Source organism: Haemorhous mexicanus, chromosome 17 (assembly GCF_027477595.1).
Source record: "Haemorhous mexicanus isolate bHaeMex1 chromosome 17, bHaeMex1.pri, whole genome shotgun sequence".
NCBI classification, from domain to species: Eukaryota; Metazoa; Chordata; class Aves; order Passeriformes; family Fringillidae; genus Haemorhous; species Haemorhous mexicanus.
Window position 1 is genome coordinate 13,209,937 of NC_082357.1, and position 21,401 is coordinate 13,231,337.

Sequence of the window (21,401 nt, forward strand, 5' to 3'; positions counted from 1 at the left end):
GTAGTATTCCAGTTGCATCTGAGTTTTTTTGTAAGTGGCAGTAAATTTTCTGGTTCATAAAGCCTGAGTCTCTTGACTCTCATCTGTACTAAGTTAACTTCTCTTCAAAGAGTTAAAATCTCTTCAAAGATTTAGGTTCTCTAAGTCACTAAGCTCTAATTGCTGACTGCCCTCATCTATACCTTATTTTTTCCCCTTCATCCTCTTGATACTCTACAGCTTTTTTCTCATGCCTTGGTAGAAGTTACTGGGCTTTGAGGGCCTTTGTTCTTTTGGCTTTGTTTATTTATCCTAAGGCTCCTTTTTCATGCATTTAGCAGTGAACACAGCACTGATGTTCAGTCATTCCATCCCTTGCAAATGAGTCTGGAGGGCAGAGGATGTGCTGTTTCCTGAGTCCCCTTTGGCTTCCTCTCTGATTGATGCAGAGTCCAAAAACTGCATGTGTTTTGTTTTCCAAGCAGTGGTGTGTGCCAAAGTCAGTGTGTAAGCACATTCTCTGTCTGGAACTAGGAATTGTAGACATTTTTACTGAGGGTTGCTACTTAAATCATCTTTTTTCTTACCACTTTTATTAATGGGAGGGTGAGACCTTGTGTCAGTAATGCAATACAAGATTGGAAGCCAGAAATTCCTTTGTTCTGATCCCAGTTCTGATGGGAACACATGTGGTTGTCCAGGGTAAGCTTTTTCCTGCCCCTTTTACAAGTGGGATATCAGTACATTCAATATTTGGATTCTATTTCCCAACAGCCTGGTTTGTTCTTCCTGTGTGAGCAGGGCTCAAGAGAGCCTCTAAACCTCCAAATAAAAAGCCCAGCACATGGATGCTGGAGTTCATGAGAAATTCTCTGACCACCTACAATCAGAATTACCTCTCAAAGAGATGTGCTGTAATTTTAACTAGAGCTTGATCCTCCCCTGCTGGGAACAAATACTTAGCTAGCAATGCCTTGTTTGACAGTGCATGGGAAGAAGGAAGTTCTCCTGTGAGAGGGGTTGTTGCTGGTTTGGTAAACCAAAAGCTGAGCTTGTGGGGGGAGAGGGAGGGACAAGGCAAGCCAGGCTTTCAAAATGCACTGGGAAGCAACACTTGACCGTGTGCCAGCTGTCGTGTTTAATGGTGGGATTTTCTTTTCTTGCTTTGCTTGGAATAGCAAACACTTGTTCTGCTTCACCCCACTAATTCTGCTTCTCTTTCTTATCTTCCTTCCCAGCTCTTACAAATCCACTGCAGCTCCTTGCAGCCCAGGCCAGCTCGTCCACTCCTGTTGTAGTCAGCCGGGTGTGCGAGCCAGGGACCGAAGAGACGGCAGCAGCCTCCTCCAGCGAGCCTGAAGTGAAGAGAGCACGGATAGAAGAGCCCGGTGGAGCAGTGCCAGCCCAGGCTGGAGTCATCACATCCACAGTGCCACAAGGACAGGCAACCAGTGAATGAAGAACCGGTGGGAGGAGCTGGAGTGATGGCGGGGTGGGCATGGCATGGGAGGAGCCCTAAAGCAGCTTTCACAGGAAACCAACCACAACTGTAACAGCTCAAAACACAGCTGATAAAGAGCTCTTTTGAAAGGCAGATTTTTCAATGGGAGGACAGCAGCTGTTAGAATCACAAGGTGCCAAAAAGAATGGAAAATCCCTCCCAAGAACCCATATCTGGAACTCTGTTCTGTCTCTACTTACAGGATTTTTTTTCCTTTTTTTTTCTTTTCTTTTTTTTTTTTTTTTTAAGATTCATAAAAGTACAGACAACTGATTGTATGACTGCTGGGATATTTTTAACTGTCTTCTCCCCTTTTGGCTCCAAGGGGATGGGATTTGCAGTTCAGAATCTAAAGGAATGTAATACAAATACAGTCTGCTCCCTGGAAAGAAAACTCCTCACGTTCTATGCCTTAATACCACGCTTCTGAGAGTTTTGAACCATAGGACCATTTTAAAAAGGTCACCTAAGGCAATCAAATGCTGAAAGATGGGTGCAGTATCTCACAACAACATTAAAGAAACATGGTACCAAGCTAAAAAAAAAAAAAAAAAGGCAAATGATTCTGGCTTTTAAAACAGAAAATTCTGAATACAAATGTTTATTTATATGGGGATTCAGAAGGAAGAGTTACAGGGCTCTGCCACCTGGATTTCCAGATGAAATTTCTCTCCATTCCCTCTGAGGGAGAATAGGATGACAGAGTAACTGTATTAACTTGGTTCCTGTAAAGATGTTAAAAACAAAGGGGTTTGTATATTTACAAATAATTTCTTACAATTATTCATCCCTTGCTCTGGACAACAGCCAAAGTATCTTGATGCCTGAGGATCCCATGGGGAAGGGTGTCTCCAGGAGGCTCTGTGTGCATTTGATTGATCACAGCTTGTGTGAAGCACCAGCTTTTGTTCAAATTAGCACTGTAGGTGAAGGAATGGCCACTGTCTTTGTGAACTTGAAAAAATATTGGTTGATGTCCTGCGCTAAAGCTGTCACCTTCTTCTCCTGGTGGTGAGGTGGTCCTTAGCCTGATGGACCCTGGTCAGGAGGTCAGAACTGACCCTCTTTCATGGCTAACAGCAAAATTCCTGTGTTACTCTTCAGAGAGGGAAGTTTAGGGCTTGGATGAGAGGCAGCAGAGGTCATACCGTGGTTAATTCAAATTCTGTCAGGGTGTAGTAGACCAAGGCAAAAGACTTCTCTTTTATTTTCCATGTGGCAAAACTCACTGGAGGTCTTCAAACAGTTTTACCAAAATTGATTTGGGGGTTTGCTTTCATTGCTTGGCTCCCTCTCCCATCTCATCTGCCTTGAGGACCATTTGGGTTGGCCAGTAGGACGAGGCCTTTACTCAAACTGTATTCCAGGCTCCTCACAAGGAGGAGTACAAGGATGTCTTTCAAGGAAGGCTGATCTGACTTGTGACACCTTATGACTGGCAAAGAAATCCACCCCTGCCTATAGCCTCCAGCAAACCTTTTTGGCTTTACACCCTTTGCAGTCCCCTTGGCTAACATGTCTTCTGGCAGCACAGCAGAGATTTTTTAATTTAGCAAATGTTACAGCTTTGGTAAGGGCAAGAGAGACTTAAGAGGGGTGGGCAGTGCCTCTGGTGGGCTTTCCCCCATCTGTACTGATTTGCTGTCCTGTGCAGTCTGACAAGGCAGACAGGCAAAACCCACTGCAGAAACATTGCAAAAAGCCTTCCCCAGTGTGCAGTGAATGATACTGTCAGCATATCCATGGGGATTAAGGGCAAGGCACAGCCCTTCAGTGCCTGCTGGAATCTGGGGAGGAAGTCCACAAGGTAACAGCTGGCATCACTTGTTCCCTTCTAGGTTTCCTTTGTCTTTGCCAAATCCTATTCAATAACCAAGTCCCACCACTTGAATAAAATCCAGACATGTTTAATTCTCAAGTCCATTATTTTGTGAGAAATATTGCTGAAAGAAGGAAAGAATTTCTTGCTCTCATGATTTGCGGTTACTTTCTGTGGAGAGAGGCACATAAAATATTCATGACAGATCATTTATCTCAGCTGGGCTTTCAGAATTCAGGTGTGTGCCCTTAGTGACAAGTTATTAGATGGGATTTTAGTACTTTGAAATGGTTTTGTGAAGGAGGATTGTTAGAGACCACAAAGTAATTGAAGCAGGCTGGCCTCCAGCTGTCCCTTCTCCCGCTAGGAAGGCAAGGTGTGGTGCAGCGGAAGAGCACACAGATTAGCTCTGTTTTCTGTAGCCTTTTCAAAGCCAGGAGTCAATAAAATGAGCTTCTAGGCAGAGGGCACAAGTGAGAGTGCAGCACAGTCTCTGTGATGAATCATTACTTTCGGGTGACTGCTGGTTTAGGTACAGGCACGCCTCTGAAACAGCCCCGAGGCTCGGGAGCACTCCGGAAGTGCAGGAGTCCTTGGGTTTCCAGAATGGTGGGTGAGTCAGAGCAAGGTGAAAAACCAACAGAAAACTGTTCAGAATGTGGAGCTGCCAAGATTCTGTGGATTTTTCTTTGCTGTTGCTTTTCTCTTGAAGAGTTAAATAATTAAGCCCTGAACTTCTGTAAAATAATCCAGCACCATGGAAAGACATCAGCTGAGTGACAATGTTTTCATCCACCATAAAGCTGCTGCTTTGTAGATGCCTCTTGAAAGTCCATCCTCCAGTTGCATGTGTAGATCGGCCTCCTGAGTATTTAGAACAGAATAGCACTTTCTGTCTCTTCTTTTTGTGGCTCACAATGCCTGCTGGTTCAAATGGGAGTTGAGGATAAGCAAATATCTTTGTTCTGTTCACCCTTTCTGCTTGAGATGTCTGGAACTTGTCAGTTCACCCTGTCAGGGGGTTTTTGCTTTATCAGTCTGTTGCATCCGTCTGCTGCTGTAGGAAGCAGTCCTGCCACTTGCAGATTTTTTTTTTTGTAGGTTTGTCTAAACATTGCCTGGTACCAGGTAAAATAACTGGTCTTGCTAAATCGTGTTGAGAGCTGTGGAAAAGTGTGGTCCTCATCCAGAACATGTGAGATGAAGACATCTTCTTTCAGGCCTCCAGATGAATTCTTTCAGCACTGATCAGTCTGGATGACAGCACCATTCTTTCTACATACCAGTCCTGATTCTCCAGGCTGCAAAGGTGTGGTAGTAGAATTAAGTCTTCAACTAGGAAGAAAATGCTTACCTTAATGGTTATATGCCGTACTCTGATTATTTTAAATTTATAATCTGACTTGTTTTTATTGTCTAAAAAGTTGCATCTCATCTTTGATTACATTAACTAAAGAAGGTTTGAGGGGAAGTGAAGGTGGAGGTTTCACTGGGTTTTCTGCTCTCTGTGTAATGAAGGTCAAGGCATATTGAATATTTAAACTGCAATGACTTGGACCTGGGAAAACTGTAAAGGCAAGTTCTTCATGTGTGAATTCACTTTCCACAATTCCCTATTGATTTTTTTTTTCACCTTAGGCAATGACATTGACTAATTTTTCTTTGATCACAGTTAGTTTATATCAACTTTCTTTGCCCCAGTTTGCAAGAGTTGAATGCAGTTGTTCTTTGTTCTATTCCACTGGAATTCCATGTTGTTTGTCTTGACCTTGGCTCTTATGTTACAGAAAGCTTTTTAGAGAAAGATCAATTTAATCTGATTTAGTGATAACAGAGCACAGTACTGAGCACAAAATTGAAGTTCATGATTAGCTCATATATTCTTTTCAACTCTTTTTCCTTCCCATATTCCTCCCTCCCCCATACCATTAACAATGTCCCCTGTAGCATATCCAGTCATTTTTATCCACTGACAGGAGCAGCACCTGGCATTAAACTCTGCCTAAGGACTCAAGGATGAAAATACCTGTGGAATACGTGGAGCTCCAGAACAGGTTGAGAAAGGTCAATTTGGTCACCCTGTATGAATTTTCATGTTGTGTTCTAGACATGTTACTGTTGGGCAGAGCTTATTCAGGATTGTGTTTTCAGACACAAGTTAAAGCTTTCTAAGAGGAAAGAAATAACAGCTCAAGCTCTTACAGTGCTTCTGCCATCAATGTCATGGTCTAGCATCAGATTTTGAGGGGGGTAAACTTGATTTTGCTTGTTTGGTATTTTGTACTGACTTTTGTCATTCAGAGTTAATTTCCAGGTTTTTTTTCTCTTTCCTTTTTCAGTAGAAATGCCCACAATGAAATAAAACTTGGAGCACAGAAGGCTAGGGATCTGTATCTAAGCAAGTGGGAGCATATGACCTGAGCTCTTTTGCATTGTGGTGTGGAACACTTCTCCCTGCCTGCTGGGGATGTTCTGTAGGTGTTGGAGCTTTTCATCTGTGTCAGCAAAGGGCTATTTGTTTGGTATCACTGGTGTGTGCTAGTGTGTAAGTGAAGGTCAAAGTGTAGGGTGAAAGAGAAGTGTTTCCCTGGATTTGGGGATCTTGGATTTCACCTAGTGGTAGTTCTGTACCGTTCCTTAGAGAATCCACTCTCACCACACAAGGTGAAAACTTCTCAGCAACATAAGAAGAATTTCCCGTGCAGCTGCATTTGTTCCTGGCCTCTGAGGAGAAACCAGCTCTGCCTCCTCTGCCTGTTGCAAATAGGTACTTGAAGATTCCAGTAAGATTTTTCCAATTTGCTTCCTTCTCTTAAGGCTGAGCCAGCCTGGTTCTCTTGGTCTCTTTTTGTCCATCAGGTGGAATTGCTGCAGGAGGTCACTGTGGGTCTTGTGCTGGGGAGCCCAGAGGCAGAGACAGTGCTGCAGACATGATCTGGGGAATGCTGGATGGGTTGGAAGAGGAATCCTTTCCCTTGGCCTGGTAGCTACACTTCTGCCAGTACAGCCCAGTACCTGTTTGGTCTCTTGCTGCATGGCAAGTGTAAAGTGTAAGGAACAAATCACAGAGTGAACTGGATTGCATTTGTGCAGATGCAGCCGTGCTGTCTCTCTCTTCCAAGGAACAGTCCTAGCTTGGGTCTTTTTGAGCAGGAAGCAGCACTGAAGGATCCTGATCACTTTTAAAGATAGCTGTGCTTAATCTTATCAAGTGATAGTTTCAATCCAGTGTGGAAACTGCCTTGAGTTTCTACCTGCTGCAAAGTCTGTGAGATTTTTTTTAAGTCCTGCTGCTAATAAGTTGGACTAGGGCATTAAGAATGAACCTCTAAAGGAACAGGATTTGCTTCATAATTTTGCCCTTGCTGCACACTGAGTTCTTGAGCTTGCAGATGCCATCCTGCAGCAAATGATCTGTCTTCTCTTGCCAGCCAGTCTCTTGGGCAGCTCCTGTTTCTGCTCTTCATCAGTTTTTCCCCTCTATTTGTAGTTACATCTGTCAACTCCAGAGTCCTTTAATCCAACTCCTAATTTAATTCCATTGCTTGAAGGTCTGCATCTGGCGAGGATTCTTGTGTTAGGTTGCAGTTACACGAGTAAACAATCTGTTGTAGAACTTTTTGTGTCCTTTTGGGTGAAAAATTATGCCCAAGCTGCTGCTACTGTAGCATACACTACTGCTGGAAAGTGTAGCTTCCAAAGGAGCCAGCTGTGCTGCAGAAAACAGGTACACTACAAGGTCATCTGGGCTGCTGGAGCTGATGCCTTCTTGCATGTTGATCTGCACCTGATCAAAACATGGCTGGGGAATCTCTCTCTGGGCTGCCAGGCAGCTCTTGGGCTGGGATGTGTTAGATCAGCAGCTCTCTCTGCTGGGTGGGTTGTTTGCAGGTCAGTGCACGTGTTTGTGCATGCAGGTGTGGGTGTATTCCCACAAAACCAGCAGTGGGAATTCTGTAGCTGTGGGGGTGGGCTTTCTCTGTTAGGGTGTCTTTCATGGGGCAGTAATACACCAGGGAGCATTTTACTTTGGCCTGAGCAAGACATTTTGAAAAATACTTGGTTTTCTTGGAGCACTATATTTAAATTCCAAATTTTGAATCCATTTGTGACGTTTGTATTTATATGTTTGGAAAATTCTTTTGATACCTTTTTAATTTACCAACACTGAATTAAAACCTTTCAGAATGTATGGTTGGTCCTCTCCTTATGTGTCACTTTAAGTTTCAGAGCACGAGGGTAGTTGTGCCAAATCTACTCCTTTGCTCTCAAGACAGGAAAAAAAAAAACATTGACAATTCATGGGTGGCAGCTAAGGAAGAAACCCTTTAAATATTTTTTTTCAGAGAATATTAAATTAGATCTGTGTAAACATAAAATTTATATTTATTAATGTGTGAGTGTGTGAGCGTGTGTGTCAATATAGATATATAAATGGTCCATGACTATTTCTTTCTCTTGAATGGTACTTACACAGACTTTTATACAGTGTGTTGGTAATTCCTGCACCAGGCACTGACTCTGAAAGAATGATAAACCTATTTTTGTAACGAATGTGAGCAGCCAGTGGAAGCAGCTTTACTTCAGTGATTGCTTTCATTCCTCTCACAGAGCAGAAGAGGCAGCTTGGTACTTGCATTTTCCTTGTGTAGGATCCCTGCTTCTGGCTTTGTCCTGCTTGCACCAACCCCAGTGCACGCTGCTTTTCTGGCAAGAAAACCCCCCCAAATGGCACTAATGAAAGCTGGAATCCTTTCTTGTCTGCAGTTCTCTCTAGATGCAGTATCAGGGAGTTCTTTACAGATTCTGCTCTGTAAGTAATGGGACCTGATTTCTAACAGAGGAGAATTCTGGGGGTCCACGAGGATGCTGTAAGGCTGAGGAATTCCTCTCTGTCAGGTGGCTAAGCTAACACTGGGGCGCTAGGAAATTGTTTCTTTTCCTCTGTGGTGAGATTATTTTCCTTTTGTCATGCTTCTGTCTCTTTTTGAGATGAGGTGTGTCCATATCCCCTTAAAAACAAGCACAGAAGAGTTTTTATGATGTTTCCGTTCACAGGGAGTAAATTTTACTGAACTGGCCAAAGTTCAGTTGTGATTTAATTCCACAGGGATCACTAAATTCACAGAAGGGTGTATTTTGAACCACTTGGATCTTTTGAGAATAAAAGCAGGTGATATTTGACTTCCTAATCCTAATTGCTCTTCCAAAAGCAGAAATTCTCTTTGAGGATCTGAGTGAAAGCTTCACCTCAGTAATCCCTGCCTGGTGATGGGGCTTCAGTTCTTCAGGGAGCACAGGGCTGGTGATAGGAAGAGTGACCAGAATAGGAGCAGTGGAAGGAAGCAGCTTTCCTCCTCGTCCAGCAGAAAACAGCCCCTGTGAAACCCAGACTTCCCCTAATATTTGGTTGTTGCCTCGTGTCTGCTGCCAAGTTATGCTGTGATCTGGACCTCTCTGTCCTGCTGTTACCCCACCTCACTTTCACTTCAAGCAGTCTGAGACAGAGCCTTCCTTAAAGCTAAGGGCAATGGTGAGGAGAAATGTCTGGTAGCTGAAGAAAAATGAGATTTAAATGGAGCAGAAAAAGTGAGAATTCCTTCTGTTTCACTGTCTTGCTGCTAAAAGTCTGGTGCAGAACATCCTGATGTTCTGCTGATTTATATGCTGCTCTTGGGAGGTGGGCAGGCTGCTAAGTTGGCTCTGTAGCTATTGAATTACTGTAAATCTAAACTTGCTTAATCTCTCTTTTTTTTCCTCCCTCAAATGGGCTTGAAGTAGAGGGAACCAGAGTATTGTTTGTAAGATCTTTTTGCTTTAATAGAAAACAGAATGTAAAAAAAAAAAAGAAAAAAAAGAAAAAAGAAAAAAAAAAAGAAAAAAAAAAGCAAAACCAAACTCGTTCAAATATAGTGATACAGAAAATGGCTTTAAAACATGAAAATCTTACAAGACCATATGTTGTGTTGGGTTCTGGACATGCTGTTTGTGCTGAGGAGGCTGGCCTTGCCCAGCCTGCCAGCCAACCTCCACGTAGCCAAAAAGAGCATTTTAAGAGTCTGTAGCTATCCAAAGGACTGTTATCCAAAGGACTGTTAAAAGCTGTTTAGGGATAAATCAAAAGCTGTGTGTGAGCAACGGATGGGAAAGCTGGAAATTCAGATTCAACTCTGAATAATTGTTCTAATAAAAAACAAATTCAGAAAAATCCAACTCTCCCCCTGTTCTGCAGATGCTCATTCCCACCGAGTCCCTGGGGAAGGCTGAGAGGAGAACCTGAAATACCTCAGTGGCTTCACAGAAGGGTTTGCTACAGAGATCTGGGCCAGCCTTACCCCTTTCACCTCAGTTTGGCACTTATTTTATAAAATAAGAAGGTGATGGAAAGGGGAAACTAAAGCCATGCTTGCATTTCAGTTCCTGGTGTTGCCTGTGCAAGACACCTCCAGCCAGATGTTTTGGGGTTTGTGGGTTGGTTTGTTTTTTTTTTTTTTACAGCTGATATCAAAAGTTGTTTTGGGGTTTTTTTGTGACTTGTTTTCGTTATCAGTGCTTTTTAAAAAGCAGGTGTGTATCCCAAGGGGGAAGCTCCATGGGGGCAGTGGATGTGAAGTTCATGTTCTTTCTCTGGCCATGTTGCAGTGCTGCTCCTGTGAGATGCTCAAGGCAGCCCTGGCTCCCAGCAGGGTGTGGGATCCTGCATCCCAGGAGCAGGACCTGTGTTTCCACTTCAGATGGGATACAGTGGTTTTGTTTGTTTGTTTTTTTAATATAGAGCCATACATTTTTTAAGTAATTTGAGATCTGAATGTGATTTCTAATGTATCGAGAACGTTAATATTTTAAAGCTATAACAAAGGTTTAAATTTCTACTTTTTTTTTTTTTTCATTTATTTTAACTGTTCTGTTACCTTAATTTGATGTATGTGGTTGGGGAATGTTGCTTCTCCTCTTAGCATTTGTTTCTATAACCAGAAATAAAATTATATATGAAAGAGAAAATGCCCTGAAATTGCTTTGCTGTTTTTGGGTGCCAGATTTGGCTCCTTGCAGTGTAACATCCCAGGGGGGTTGAGTTTCCTGCAGCAGTGAGGGGACAGTGTGTTTAATATTTTTTCCTTTTTTTTCATGTAGGAAGGAAGTGTGTGTCTGCACACCTTGCAGTGTTTGGAGTTCAGACACCCCACTTTTGATCCCTTGTCAGTTATTTGGGCAGCTGTTGACTCGCAGCAGAGTGAACATATGGACTTGTGTGTTTGAGATCTGTGATGCTTCCCCTGGGCCTTATAAAGGATTCCTCCAGCTCCAGCTTTTGTTTTGTCATGAAGTGAAACATTGTTATTTTGAAAGCTAAACTATTCCAGTGTGTTCCCCTGTAATTTATAATAATTGTTTTCATTTAAGCCTGTGAGATCAGAAAACAGTACTTTATCTGTCTTGTAGTTAGACTTTTCCTCCTTTTTCCTCCTAATGCAGCTACAATTTAAGTTCTGGGTTTGTTTTGACTAAACATTCTTAGCTCCAAAATTAAATAGTAGTGTCTTTTAAGGCCTCAATTGACATAAAGTAGCTGTAATTCGTAGAATTTTACAACCATTGAATGGTTTGGGTTAGAAAGAACATTAAAAATCAGCTCATTCCAATTCTTGCCATGGGCAGAGGCACCTTCCACTATCCCAGGTTGCTCCAAGCTCTGTCCAGCCTGTCTTGGGCACTTCCAGGGATCCAGGGGCAGCCACAGCTTCTCTGGGCACCCTGTGCCAGGGCCTCCCCACCCTCACAGGGAAGAATTTCTCCCCAATCTCCCATCTAACCCTGCCCTCTCAGTTTGAAGCCATTCCCCTTTGTTTTGTCCCTCCATGCCCTTGTAAAAAGTTTCTCTCTTTCTTGTAGTCTCCCTTCAGTTACTACAGGGAGGATTTTTTTTAATTGACTAACTAATTAAAAAATTAATAACACAGTACACAGTGAGCAAATGTATTGATCCAGAGCCCTTTCTGGGGTTTGTCTTTTAAAATTATCCTGTCTTTGGCTCCTGCTCTGCTGGCTGATTGCCCAGGCATGGTGCTAATGAACTTTAATGCCAGGAGAGCACAGGGCAGGGAATTACCAAAGGCAAAGTGCCAAATCCCATCCCCTGGCATCTCCTCCTTGCAGGGCAATGCTCAGCACGGTGCTGGGAGCTCCAGCTGTGTTAGCAGCTGGGAGAGAAGGTCCTGATGGATTTTTAACTTCTGGGAGTGCTGAAGACTGAGCAGTTGGTCTAATATCTCGTAGCTCTTTTGAAAAACTCTGTTTTATGGACAGGTTGCAGGAAAGGCTGATACATTTACTGTCTTTTACCATCACTCCTGCAGAAGCCCCAGCTCTCATCTCTGCCATGTAATCATGTTCTCCATAGGTCTGAGTGCCTAGAGTGGGGTGGCCTCAGAGCCCAGCTTGCGCTCAGGCTCCTGACGTGGGGGATAATACCAGAGCACCTCGGACACTCCTTTTGCAGCCACCCTGGCGGATTTTGGTCACCCCGCGCCTCTGCGAGCCCTTCCCGCCGGGCGGAACCTTCGTGCAGCAGCCGCCGCGTCCCCCCGGAGCCGGCGCGGCGTACCGCCCGCCCATGGGGGGCGGCTTTGGCCGCGTACCGCGGCGGGCCCGGGCGGCGGCGGGGCCGGGATGTTCACGGCGGCTGCCGAGAGCTTCCTCAGGCAGGCCAGGTGCGACGGGGGGACAGGGACAGCGCCACGGACCCTCGGGCTGGGCGGGGGTGCTGGCGGGAGCGGAGGGGCGGGCGGTGTGTACCGACCCTCCAGCCCGGAGCTTCCCGGGAGGCCCCGGCGTGCGGGCCCGGGCTCCTGACAGCCCCGACTGTCCCGGCAGGGAGATCCAGGAGGAGGAGCTGCGGAGGTTCGCCGCCCGCGTGTCCGCCCTGCTGCAGGGCCCCGAGGCGGGCCCCGAGGCCGTGGATGGGCTGCAGAGGCTGCACCTCACCGTGGCCGCCACCAAGTACCCCCGCAAGTGAGTGAGTGAGTGCTCCGGGTGTTCGATAATGCAAAGCGTTACCTTCCCAGCCAAAAAGAAAGCCTAGGGCTTTAAAATACCACGCTGCCTTGGAATCCTTCAGTTCACTTTGAACACAAAGCCCCTCTTTGCCTTTCACCCCCTTGCTAAGCAGAAGTGCCCATCTCCTTTTGCAGCAAGATTGACAAGTGTTGGCGTCACTGAGTGCACTCAGAAATGAAGGTGATGAGTGGCATTAGTCACTGTCAAGGGGATCATCCCAAAGCCAAAACTATGCAGGAAATAAACTTCTGGATCTTTTCTTGCCTTGCAGTGGTGTTTATTGTGACTCTTGCAGGCTCGATGGCAAGTTTGTGGAGCAGTTGCAGACAGTGCTGTGCTCGCCCAAAAGTCCTGAGCAGATTCAGGTGTTATGTGCTGCCATCCTGAGAGAGATGTCACCTTGCAACGATCTTATCCTCTCCTGTGATGAGATTCAAGATACAAAGCTCTTGAGCCTGGTATCCTCCGTCCTTCTGGCTCAGGTAAATGACCTGTCAAATGAGAGATCTTCCCTTGTCAATATGGATTTGCTTTTTGATTGTTCCCTGCTCCTGAGCTCCTCCCTGAGCTCAAGGAGAGTGAAAATCAATTGCAAGTATTCAGGAAAAATCAGAGGTATTTCAATGTTCATTTAAAGGATCTCATTATTCTGCTTTGCATGGATAAAAAATAGCAAATTTTTGTGTATAGTACTTAACTACAAAAAATGCTTAAAATTATCATGTTTAGACACTGAGATCCTGGAAGCAAAAAAGAACCCTTTAGAGCTGGCTGCTGGAATAGATTTCAAATCAGGGTTGCTTGAACCTGGGAAAGATTTTAGATACTCTTCTTATGATATTGGCTTTCATGTTCACATATAAAAAACATACACAGAACCTACAAAACATGTAAAACTGTAAATGCAAATGACACTTCAAAGGTCCAGATTCTCCATGAGAGAAGCAAACATGAGGACCTCCTTGTTTGGAGTGCTGCCTGGGGAACAAGCTAGAAACTTCTCTTTTTCCTCTCCTTCTTTTACTTCTCTTGTGCCTGTTAAAGGTAAAATATTTTGTGAAACTTCTTGTTCTGAGTTTCACTGTGTGCTTAGAAATGTCTCCAATGTTTCTGACATTCACCTGAGTCTACTTAACTAAAGGAAATGCAACAGAAACCAGCAGTGTGTTACTTATGTGCTGCCTCACAGAGCTCCTCTCTCCCATATCCAGCCTTGAGACTGTCCTGCAGTTCCACTGTGTAAAAACACACATAAGCAGCCCTACAGTTTGGGATCTGTGAATTCAAATTGCAGAAAATCTCTGTAAAATGTGGTAAAATCTCCTGTGCTGTCAGTTCTTTTTGGGTTTGACTTTGGTATTGATGCCTGATGGAGGAGATTGGTCTCTAGTAGTGGTAGATTGTTTTTCTTTCCCTCTGCTTTATTTTTCAGGGAAATAAGGGTGAAGTGGCAGCTGTGGGGCAGCGTGTTGTGCAGGTCCTTGAAAGAAGACTGCCCGAGGGTCAGAGTGCTCGGTTCCTTCTTCCTGTCCTGGCAAATGTCATCAGCCTTTCCCCAGAATCCCTAACAGAAGGTAAATCTATAGGAAGGGCTGAGATTGCCACCTGGCTGTGGTCTGGGTAGTGATCAGAAGGCTCTCAGTTGGAAGCTGCTGTTAAAAGTGACATCTGTGCTACGAGGAAAGGGAACTTACTGGGTGAGATGTATTCCACCACACAGAACTGGGACTGGGCCTTCCAGTCAAATCATGGCCATGGGTTTGTATAACAGGATCATGTGCTCTAGCTGAGGTCTCCAGATGCAGCAGGAGTGTGAAACTGTAGCTATCCTGAAGAGCATCAAGCCAAGAGAGAGAGAGAAACAGAGATGTGCCTGTGCATCTGGTCAAGAGAGCAGCAGGAGCAACTAGAGGTGCTCTTCATCAGAGAGGCAGCACTGGGTGGGTAGTGGTGAGTTAACCTAGGAGAGCATTCCAGGTTTAAAATGCTGGGGAGTTGTGAGCAAGAGTTTCTGGGAGTTTCCTGTGAGGTTTGTGTACTTCGTGCAGTGTGCCAGAGAGGCTTTGGGGAGGATGTTGGGCTGGGTGCATGGGCTGGCAGAGCAGGAAGGATCACCTGCCCCAGCTTCTGTGAGTTCCCAGTGAGGGAGTTGTGCCTTTGGCTGCAGAGCTGAAGCCAGACACTGCCTGAATAATGTGACAGTGTTTTTGTACATTCCTCCTGACAGCAGCTGTGGATGGAGACAAAGGAACAAGTATTTCTTGGGTGCTCTGGTAGCAGAGTCCTTGGTTCCATCACTCACTCCCTGGCTGAGGTGGTATGAGGAGTATAGAACATCCATCTTGGGGTACCAATTTCTTTTTGGATTGCTGGGTCAGAGAGTGATCCAGGCTGGAGAAAAAGCACAGCAGTTGAGTGTTAACAGGGACGTGTTGCAGAGGCTGCTTCTCTTCCCCATCTAGCAATGACCCTGTCACTTCCCTTGTACAGAACAGACCAATGTTGTCAGTAAAAAGCTGGCTGACTGGCTGAGGTATGCAAGCATTCAGCAAGGAATGGCTCAACCCTCTGGAGGCTTCTTCTCCAGTCCCAGAACCAAACAGGTGAGTGCTGAGTTGCCATGGTGACCTCACAAGAGCATTTGTTAGTCTGTTACTTGCTGATTTGGATTCCCAGAATCACCTTCTTTTGGAAAACAGTAGCCTAGGAGTGCTGCTGTTCTTCAGAATTTTTTGTGGGACCTGTGGTTGAGGCACATAGGAAAGAAGGTAGGGGGATTTACAGCTCTGAGATTTAGGAGTTCAGCTGTAGACCCAGAGCTTTGATCCTTGAAGCAGTTTTTAGAGAAGAGTCTTTTAGTGACCCTGTACCTCAGAGTTAAAGGTGCAAACGAGACCAGTGTCAAAGTAGCAAAGTTGAGTGTTTCAGCTGGGGAGAAGGATCCAGCACAGCTGGCTTTTCTCTCTGCATACCTGCCCTCCTGCAGGACCCCAAACAAGGGCTGCTTGTCTCCATGGGCTCAGTGGGGTTTTCCCTGCCCTCTCACTTAGCCTTTCCCTGGGGCTCTGACCTGCTGCATCTTCTCTCTCAGCCTGCTCCTGTCACAGAGGTGGATGGTGCTGTTGCCACAGACTTCTTCACAGTGCTCTCGGTGGCTCAGCACTACACACAGGACCAGTGGCTCAACGTGCAGACTTTCTCCATGCTGAGAAACTGGCTGCTGTGCTATGGGGGCAAGGAGCTGGACACCTTTAATCCAGGTAGGGATTGAAGGTCTGCAGGCCACTGTGGTCTGCAGCCCCAGGAGGGCTGTGTGCTCTCAGATGTCTCATGAGGTGGCTGCACCAGCAACCCAGCAATCTCCTGTTTCAAACTGATTTGGTATTAGGAAGAAATTATTCCCTGTGAGGGTGGGGAGGCCCTGGCACAGGGTACCCAGAGAAGCTGTGGCTGCCCCATCCCTGGAAGTGCTCAAGGCTGGATTGGACAAGGCTTGAAGCAACCTGGGATAGTGGAAGGTGTCCCTGCCCATGGCAGTGGCTTTGGAACTGGATGAGCTTTAAGGTCCCTTCCAGCCCAAACCATCCTCTCATTCTAAGTGACAGGAATATGGGCAAGAGTTCAGAGATCCTGGACTAGGAGCAGGGGACGTTTGGGAAGGAATATCACTAAACCTCCTGACTGATACTTATTGATACTTCCTTGGGGAATTACTTGTTGGGGTGAGTCTCCCGTTTTCAGACAAAGCCCCATGGATTCCTAGGAGAGAAAGCCTGGGTGATGGGAGGCAGCATCTCCTTAATATTCTTGTAACATGGCCTTCTCCCTCAGCCTCCTGTTCTTCACTCTGCCCCTGGAGACAATCAAATGCCTTTCAGTTGCTGCTGCATGGGTGCCATGGCCCGTGACGAGCTGACACGTGTGATGTTGCTTGTGTAGGTGCCACAGCGGGAGGGGACAGGTCTGTGACAGCCGTGGTCCCTGCTCCAGCCACGCCTGGCCAGCTGCTCCCGCCCAGGGAGCGCCTGCGGGACAAAGCCTTCGAGTACTGCCAGCGCCTCGTGGAGCAGAGCACCCGCCGTGAGTCCTGCCCTGGGCCCTCCTGGGAGAAAAGTACTGCTGCATCTTTGGGCTGGGATCTCACTCCCTGGAATCCACTGCTGGCTGCTAGGGATAGGGCCTGCTAAAGCTGCTGGGGCAAGTCACTGACCAGCCCTGAGCTGGGCTGTCGGGAAGGATTTGGAGGCAACAGTCATGTTCTGCCTCCTTGATTTGCAGGGGATGCTGTGAAACTTGGTTCTCATTGGCCTGAATTTAGGATCTGTGTGTTCCTGCCTGCTCTGAAGCCAGGGTTAGTGCTCAAACTGACAGCCTCATGTTTCTGTGTGGGCTCAAAGCTTAACTTGGACTCGTTTCTCTGGCAGGACCCCTGAAGAAAGATGATGGAGACCTGCAAAAAGCTGTAAGTACACAGAGTTGGGGCTCAAGCTCTGGTAGTTGTAGTGTCCCCCATTCCAATCTTCACTTCTGCTCTCCTGCAGTGTCTCATTGAGGCAGTGACAATTGTGGACATCATCTGCAAACAGGACTCCTCCTACGTGTGCCGTGCTGTCTCCTTCCTGAAAATCCTGCACAGCAGGATCTGTGGGGATGCCACTTATGCCAGGGCACTGCTGCCCATTGCCCAGTTCTTCCTGAACCACAGTAAGTCTTCAGCTCCCACCCCTTCCTCCACGATCCAGTCTTGCCTATTCCAGTACAGCCTTTTGTCCTGGCAGTTTGCTGCCTGCCAGAGTTGGTAGTTCCACCTTGCCTGTGCCCTGGTATGGATGATCCCATCCCAGGAGCTGGGGTGTCCCCTGCTCTTTAGAGGAACATAACCCAGATCCCTCTTAGCCCCTGGAGCCCTGGCTGGGCTGTGCTCAGCACGGTGCTGTGTCCTCCCAGGCAAACTGGCAGCTGTGGACTCGGATGCCATCTGCAAACACCTCTTCACTGATATCCCAGCTCAGCTCTTCCACAACCCATCACTGGCCTTTGAATTTGTCCAGTTCTGCAAAGACAACAGCCAGCTCTTCACAGACTCCTCCAGCATATTCAGGCAGAGCTTCCCAAATCTCTTCAAGGTACAACATATTGGAGCAGCAGAGGGGAGAGCCTGCTTCACATCCCCTTCTGTGCCCTAGAATCTCATTTTTTGCACCCCAGAGCCCTCCATGTGCCTTCATGGCAGTGCTAGGGAGAGCACAGGCAAGAAGGACTGTTACAAAACAAGTGTGATTTTGAAGGGGAGGAGGATTCTGGGTGTGTTCAGCACTGCCAGGAGAGAAGAGTGTGGGTTGGCAAGACTGTAGAGGGCTGGGGAGCACAGTGAACACAGGACACAGTACTTGTTTCTGGAAAAGTTTAGTAAGCTGCAGCTTGCCAGCCACTGAACCAGCTGCCAGAGGCCTGTGTTGAGCTTCTAACAGGCTCCTGGGTTTTGACCAAACCCTCAGACTTTCCTGGTTTTGCTTTTCAGAAGTGATTTTCCCTTCCCCATCCCATCTGGTCACAGTGTGGAGTTGTCTGGGTGTGTGATGGAGTAGCAGGGATAGTGCAGAAGTTTGTGCTTGTTCCTTGCAGTTCCTGGCATGGAACAGCCCACCTCTGATCTCTGAGTTTGTGGACCTTCTCCCATTTCTGCTGGATCCAGGCACGACCATTGAGATCTTCCATTTGCTGCTTGACCTGCCCTGTTTGACAGCAGCTCTGGACATCCAGCTGAGGTAATGCACCTTCCCTTCCTTTCACTTGTTAATCAGCATCTTAACACTGACCTAAGCCCAGTGCACACTTCTGAGCCTCAGCTGGCATCACTGCAGTCAGGTTAACACAAGGCTGCACCAATGTCAGCCCAGTTTTCTTAGTAATGTGTTGTACATGGGAAGAGAAGGTGCCCAGCTCTCACATTTCAGTACTGGACTGTCTTTGGGGCTCAGGGAGCTGTTGCCATTTCCTTCTCCCTATCCAGCTCCAAATCATTGTCATATGTTTGAGGCTTCCGTGAGCTACCACCACAATACAGAGGTGAAATACCTATTCTTCCTTTCCTGCTCTTAGCCCTGGTTTTGGCTTTGTTCTCCTGGAGGCACACAGTATTTTCTCCCTGAGATCTTAGGAGCTGTGAGTTTCCATGAAGATGGGGTAGGAGTAGAACTGGCTGTATCTCTGCTCTTCCTTGTCCTCCTGACATTACAGCTCTTTCTGGAGTGCTTATAAAAGAGAGTCACCTTGGAGGCAGATGTTGGTGGGCTTGGATGACTGAGGGATAGAGTGCCATTTTTCACTTTCTCAGGTGTGACTCGAACTGTTGCCTGAATATGGGGGGCTTGAGCTCATCAGGTTGGCTCTCTGTCTTCCAGAGAGCCTGGATTAGACCTGGATTGCTGTTCAGTGTTCAGGATCCCAGCTCTGCCCTGGCCCATTCTCACAGTGCAGCACATTCTGTGTGTTCCCTGCTAGGGCAGCTGCTCTTCCTGCCTCTGAGAAGGCTGGGGCTGATCCAGCTGGGAAACCAGCCACGTGTCTGGAGGCCTTCCACCATCCCCTCTACAAGAGCATGTTCCAGTATCTCCTCCGCAGCAGGTCTGCTCCCGAGGATGCTCCAGACAGGTAGGAGCCTGCCTGGGGTGTGCTTCAGCCATCCAGCTCTGGGAGGCAGCACTGGGATTACTGGGAAAGGCACAGCTGCTCTGAGGTGGATTTCTCTTCCCTCTGTCAGCTTTGCCAGTGCTCAAAACCTTGTTGGCAATAGGGAAGGGCAACTGGGAACAAACCTTCAGCAATAACTCTTCTGTTGCCCACAGTCTGGTTCCACTTCGGCAGCTGCTGGGATCCCTGGCTGGCAGCCCCAGGGTGGTGCAGTGTGCAGAGACTGTGCCTGTCTTACTGGAGCTCTTTTTCAGGGTGGTGGCAGAGGTAGGTCCTTTTAGGGGATTTCAGTTCCCAGTTGTGCTGGGGGGATCTCTTGTTATGTGAAGAGCAGTTGTAGAAGCAAAACTGGGAAGATACTGCAGCTCTGAGAGAGGGGAGGGTGGGATTGGTATTGGCATGAACCAGCACTGAGCTGGCCACTTGATCCAGAGAAACAGAATAGCTCTGTGGAGCAGTGTCAGGTGCATTCTGTGCTCTCAGCCAGCTGCAAAGGAGAGAGATGAGAGCACAGTGAATGCCTGATACCTGCTTTGTGCATTGCTCCCCTCCTAGATCAGGCAGTTTCACTGCCAGCTGTCTCACCTGGCTGGTTATTTTGGGGTTTGGCTGCTGGATGTCTCTGGTACTGCTGAAACAAGGGCTGGCTTTCAGTTTGCAGATGGCTCTCTGATAAACCAGCTGGTGGTGCTGCTGCTGCAGAGGAGTGACCAGCTCTATGAGGTCCCAGCGTTTAAAGAGGATGTGTACAGGTGAGATGAGACAGGAGGCACAGCCCAGCTCCCAGCCCTTCCTCCTGGCAGCCCAGGAGCCTTTTCAGTTTTAGCCCAGCCCCCACTGTGATATACCTTTGAAGGGTGCAAAATGGGGGCTGCACCTTCATCCTGGCTTGGAACATCCTGAGGATACAGCCCTGTGTGCTGCCAGCCCCTCCTGGCCTTGGGCATCACCACCTTGTCCTGCTCTGAGCTGTGCCCTTGTCTCTGCTGCAGGGTGCTGGGCTCAAACTTGGCAATGCTTTGTGGGCTGCGCCCTGCACTCGTGGTGGAGCTGTCCACGGAGATCCTGGAGTTCTCGGGAGCAGTCAGCAACGTCCAGAGCAAGGAGGCCATCTTCACCCACATGGTGAGCAGGGCTGCTGCTGCCACAGGCTGCTCCAGCTGCACTCTCCTCCTCTCTCCTAGCATTAGCTCACCTGATTTTCTGTTCCCTAAAAATGATTCAGTTCCCTTTCCCTGTGCTCCCTTCTGGCCTGGCACCAGGCGTGGGCCGTCGGCGAGTTCCTGTCGGTGTCCCACGACAAGCGCTGCACGGTGGAGCAGATCACACGCTTCTTCGAGACCCTCGAGGCTGTGCTCTTTGAGATCACCCAGCTGCGGCCACAGGCCAGCACCCCCAGCTGTGCCCCCCGTGCCATCAGTGTCCTCATGGCCACCTTGACCAAGCTGGCAGCCCGCAGCCAGGACTTGATTCCCAGGTGAGTGCAAAAGGGTGCAAAGGGTTGAAACGTGCAGATCTCAAGGGTCCAAATGTGGGTTTGCTGGTGTTAATTAATAATTGAGTCTGGCAAGTGAAAAAGGACAGAGGTGAGCTGTGGAAGGGCACAGTTTGGAGTGGGATTCATCTGCTGACTTAATGCTCTGTCACCTGCTCTAGTCTGTTGGAGTTTACAGATTGAAGCAGTGACCTGACTGGGTGAAAAGATCCTGCCAGCTGATATCTGTGTCCTTCTCTCCTGCAGAGTGTCCATGTTCCTGTCCAAGATGAGGACATTTGTGCAGAGCCCTGCTGTCACCTCTGTTTACTGCGAGGAAGACCTTGAGGAGATCCTTATACGTGCAACTGAGCTCATGAACCTGCTGAAAATGCCCAGTGTGGCTCAGTTTGTGTTCACCCCACCTGTGGCCAGCACACGGTTTCAGAGGGAAGTGAATGACTCCCTCCCTTTGGCCCTGAGGATGGTCACCCAGCTCCTGGAGCCTGCTCCAGGCTCCATGCCAGTGTGAGGGCAGGAGGTTTCTGGAGTAACTCACTGGACACTGCTGACACTCAAGGCTGAGGCCCTGATCTTAACTGGAAAAGAGGAACAAATTATTGTGAATGGAACAGAGAACAGGAATAAGGAGAGCTGAAGCTGCTCTTCTGGTCTAAGGCTGTTTGTATTTCTGTGTCCTGCTGCCTGTTGCTTTTTTATCTCCTAAGCTTGTCTTATCCCTTCCTGGTGAGTATGCATTGAAAATCCTGGTGGATTTGTGCAAATGTTGCAGGAGAGTGAATGGTGCATTAATACCCTGCCAGCACACGCTGTCCCTTTAGAGATGTACTTGTTCCCTCCCTTCCTCTCCTTGTTTC

The 21,401-nt window shown here is 47.3% G+C and overlaps 2 protein-coding genes across 4 annotated transcripts in view; both read left to right on the plus strand.

The window, feature by feature from the left end:
• The window catches only part of FOXK1 (forkhead box K1), a 56,116-nt gene extending 45,815 nt beyond the window's left edge, over positions 1-10,301 (plus strand). The window contains exon 9 of the mRNA XM_059861207.1: positions 1,218-10,301. Within this exon, the coding sequence (XP_059717190.1) occupies positions 1,218-1,438 (221 nt within the window). The 3' untranslated portion in view covers positions 1,439-10,301. The remainder of the gene's footprint in view (positions 1-1,217) is intronic.
• A 1,565-nt stretch (positions 10,302-11,866) lies between these two features.
• Positions 11,867-21,312, plus strand: AP5Z1 (adaptor related protein complex 5 subunit zeta 1). Of its 3 annotated transcripts, none has more exons than XM_059861584.1 (17): positions 11,867-12,010; positions 12,174-12,311; positions 12,652-12,838; positions 13,789-13,930; positions 14,847-14,959; positions 15,448-15,616; positions 16,296-16,436; positions 16,781-16,818; positions 16,898-17,060; positions 17,304-17,482; positions 17,982-18,124; positions 18,861-19,010; positions 19,205-19,316; positions 19,605-19,801; positions 20,042-20,174; positions 20,312-20,526; positions 20,791-21,312. In XM_059861584.1, the coding sequence occupies exons 1-17, from the start codon at positions 11,970-11,972 to the stop codon at positions 21,053-21,055; spliced, it is 2,526 nt and encodes an 841-aa protein (XP_059717567.1). In that variant the 5' UTR covers positions 11,867-11,969; the 3' UTR covers positions 21,056-21,312. The 3 variants fall into 3 exon arrangements, with proteins under 3 accessions (XP_059717567.1, XP_059717568.1, XP_059717569.1); XM_059861585.1 differs by having other exon boundaries at positions 19,704-19,801; XM_059861586.1 differs by lacking the exon at positions 12,174-12,311 and having other exon boundaries at positions 11,911-12,010.
• Positions 21,313-21,401: the final 89 nt, after the last annotated feature.

Bases quoted from the DNA above. Each gene is read 5' to 3' on its own strand.
- AP5Z1 (XM_059861584.1), top strand. From the start codon at position 11,970: ATGTTCACGGCGGCTGCCGAGAGCTTCCTCAGGCAGGCCAG. The intron at 12,839-13,788 runs GTAAATGACCTG...TTTATTTTTCAG, and splicing joins CCTCCGTCCTTCTGGCTCAG to GGAAATAAGGGTGAAGTGGC. The intron at 14,960-15,447 runs GTGAGTGCTGAG...CTTCTCTCTCAG, and splicing joins CCAGTCCCAGAACCAAACAG to CCTGCTCCTGTCACAGAGGT.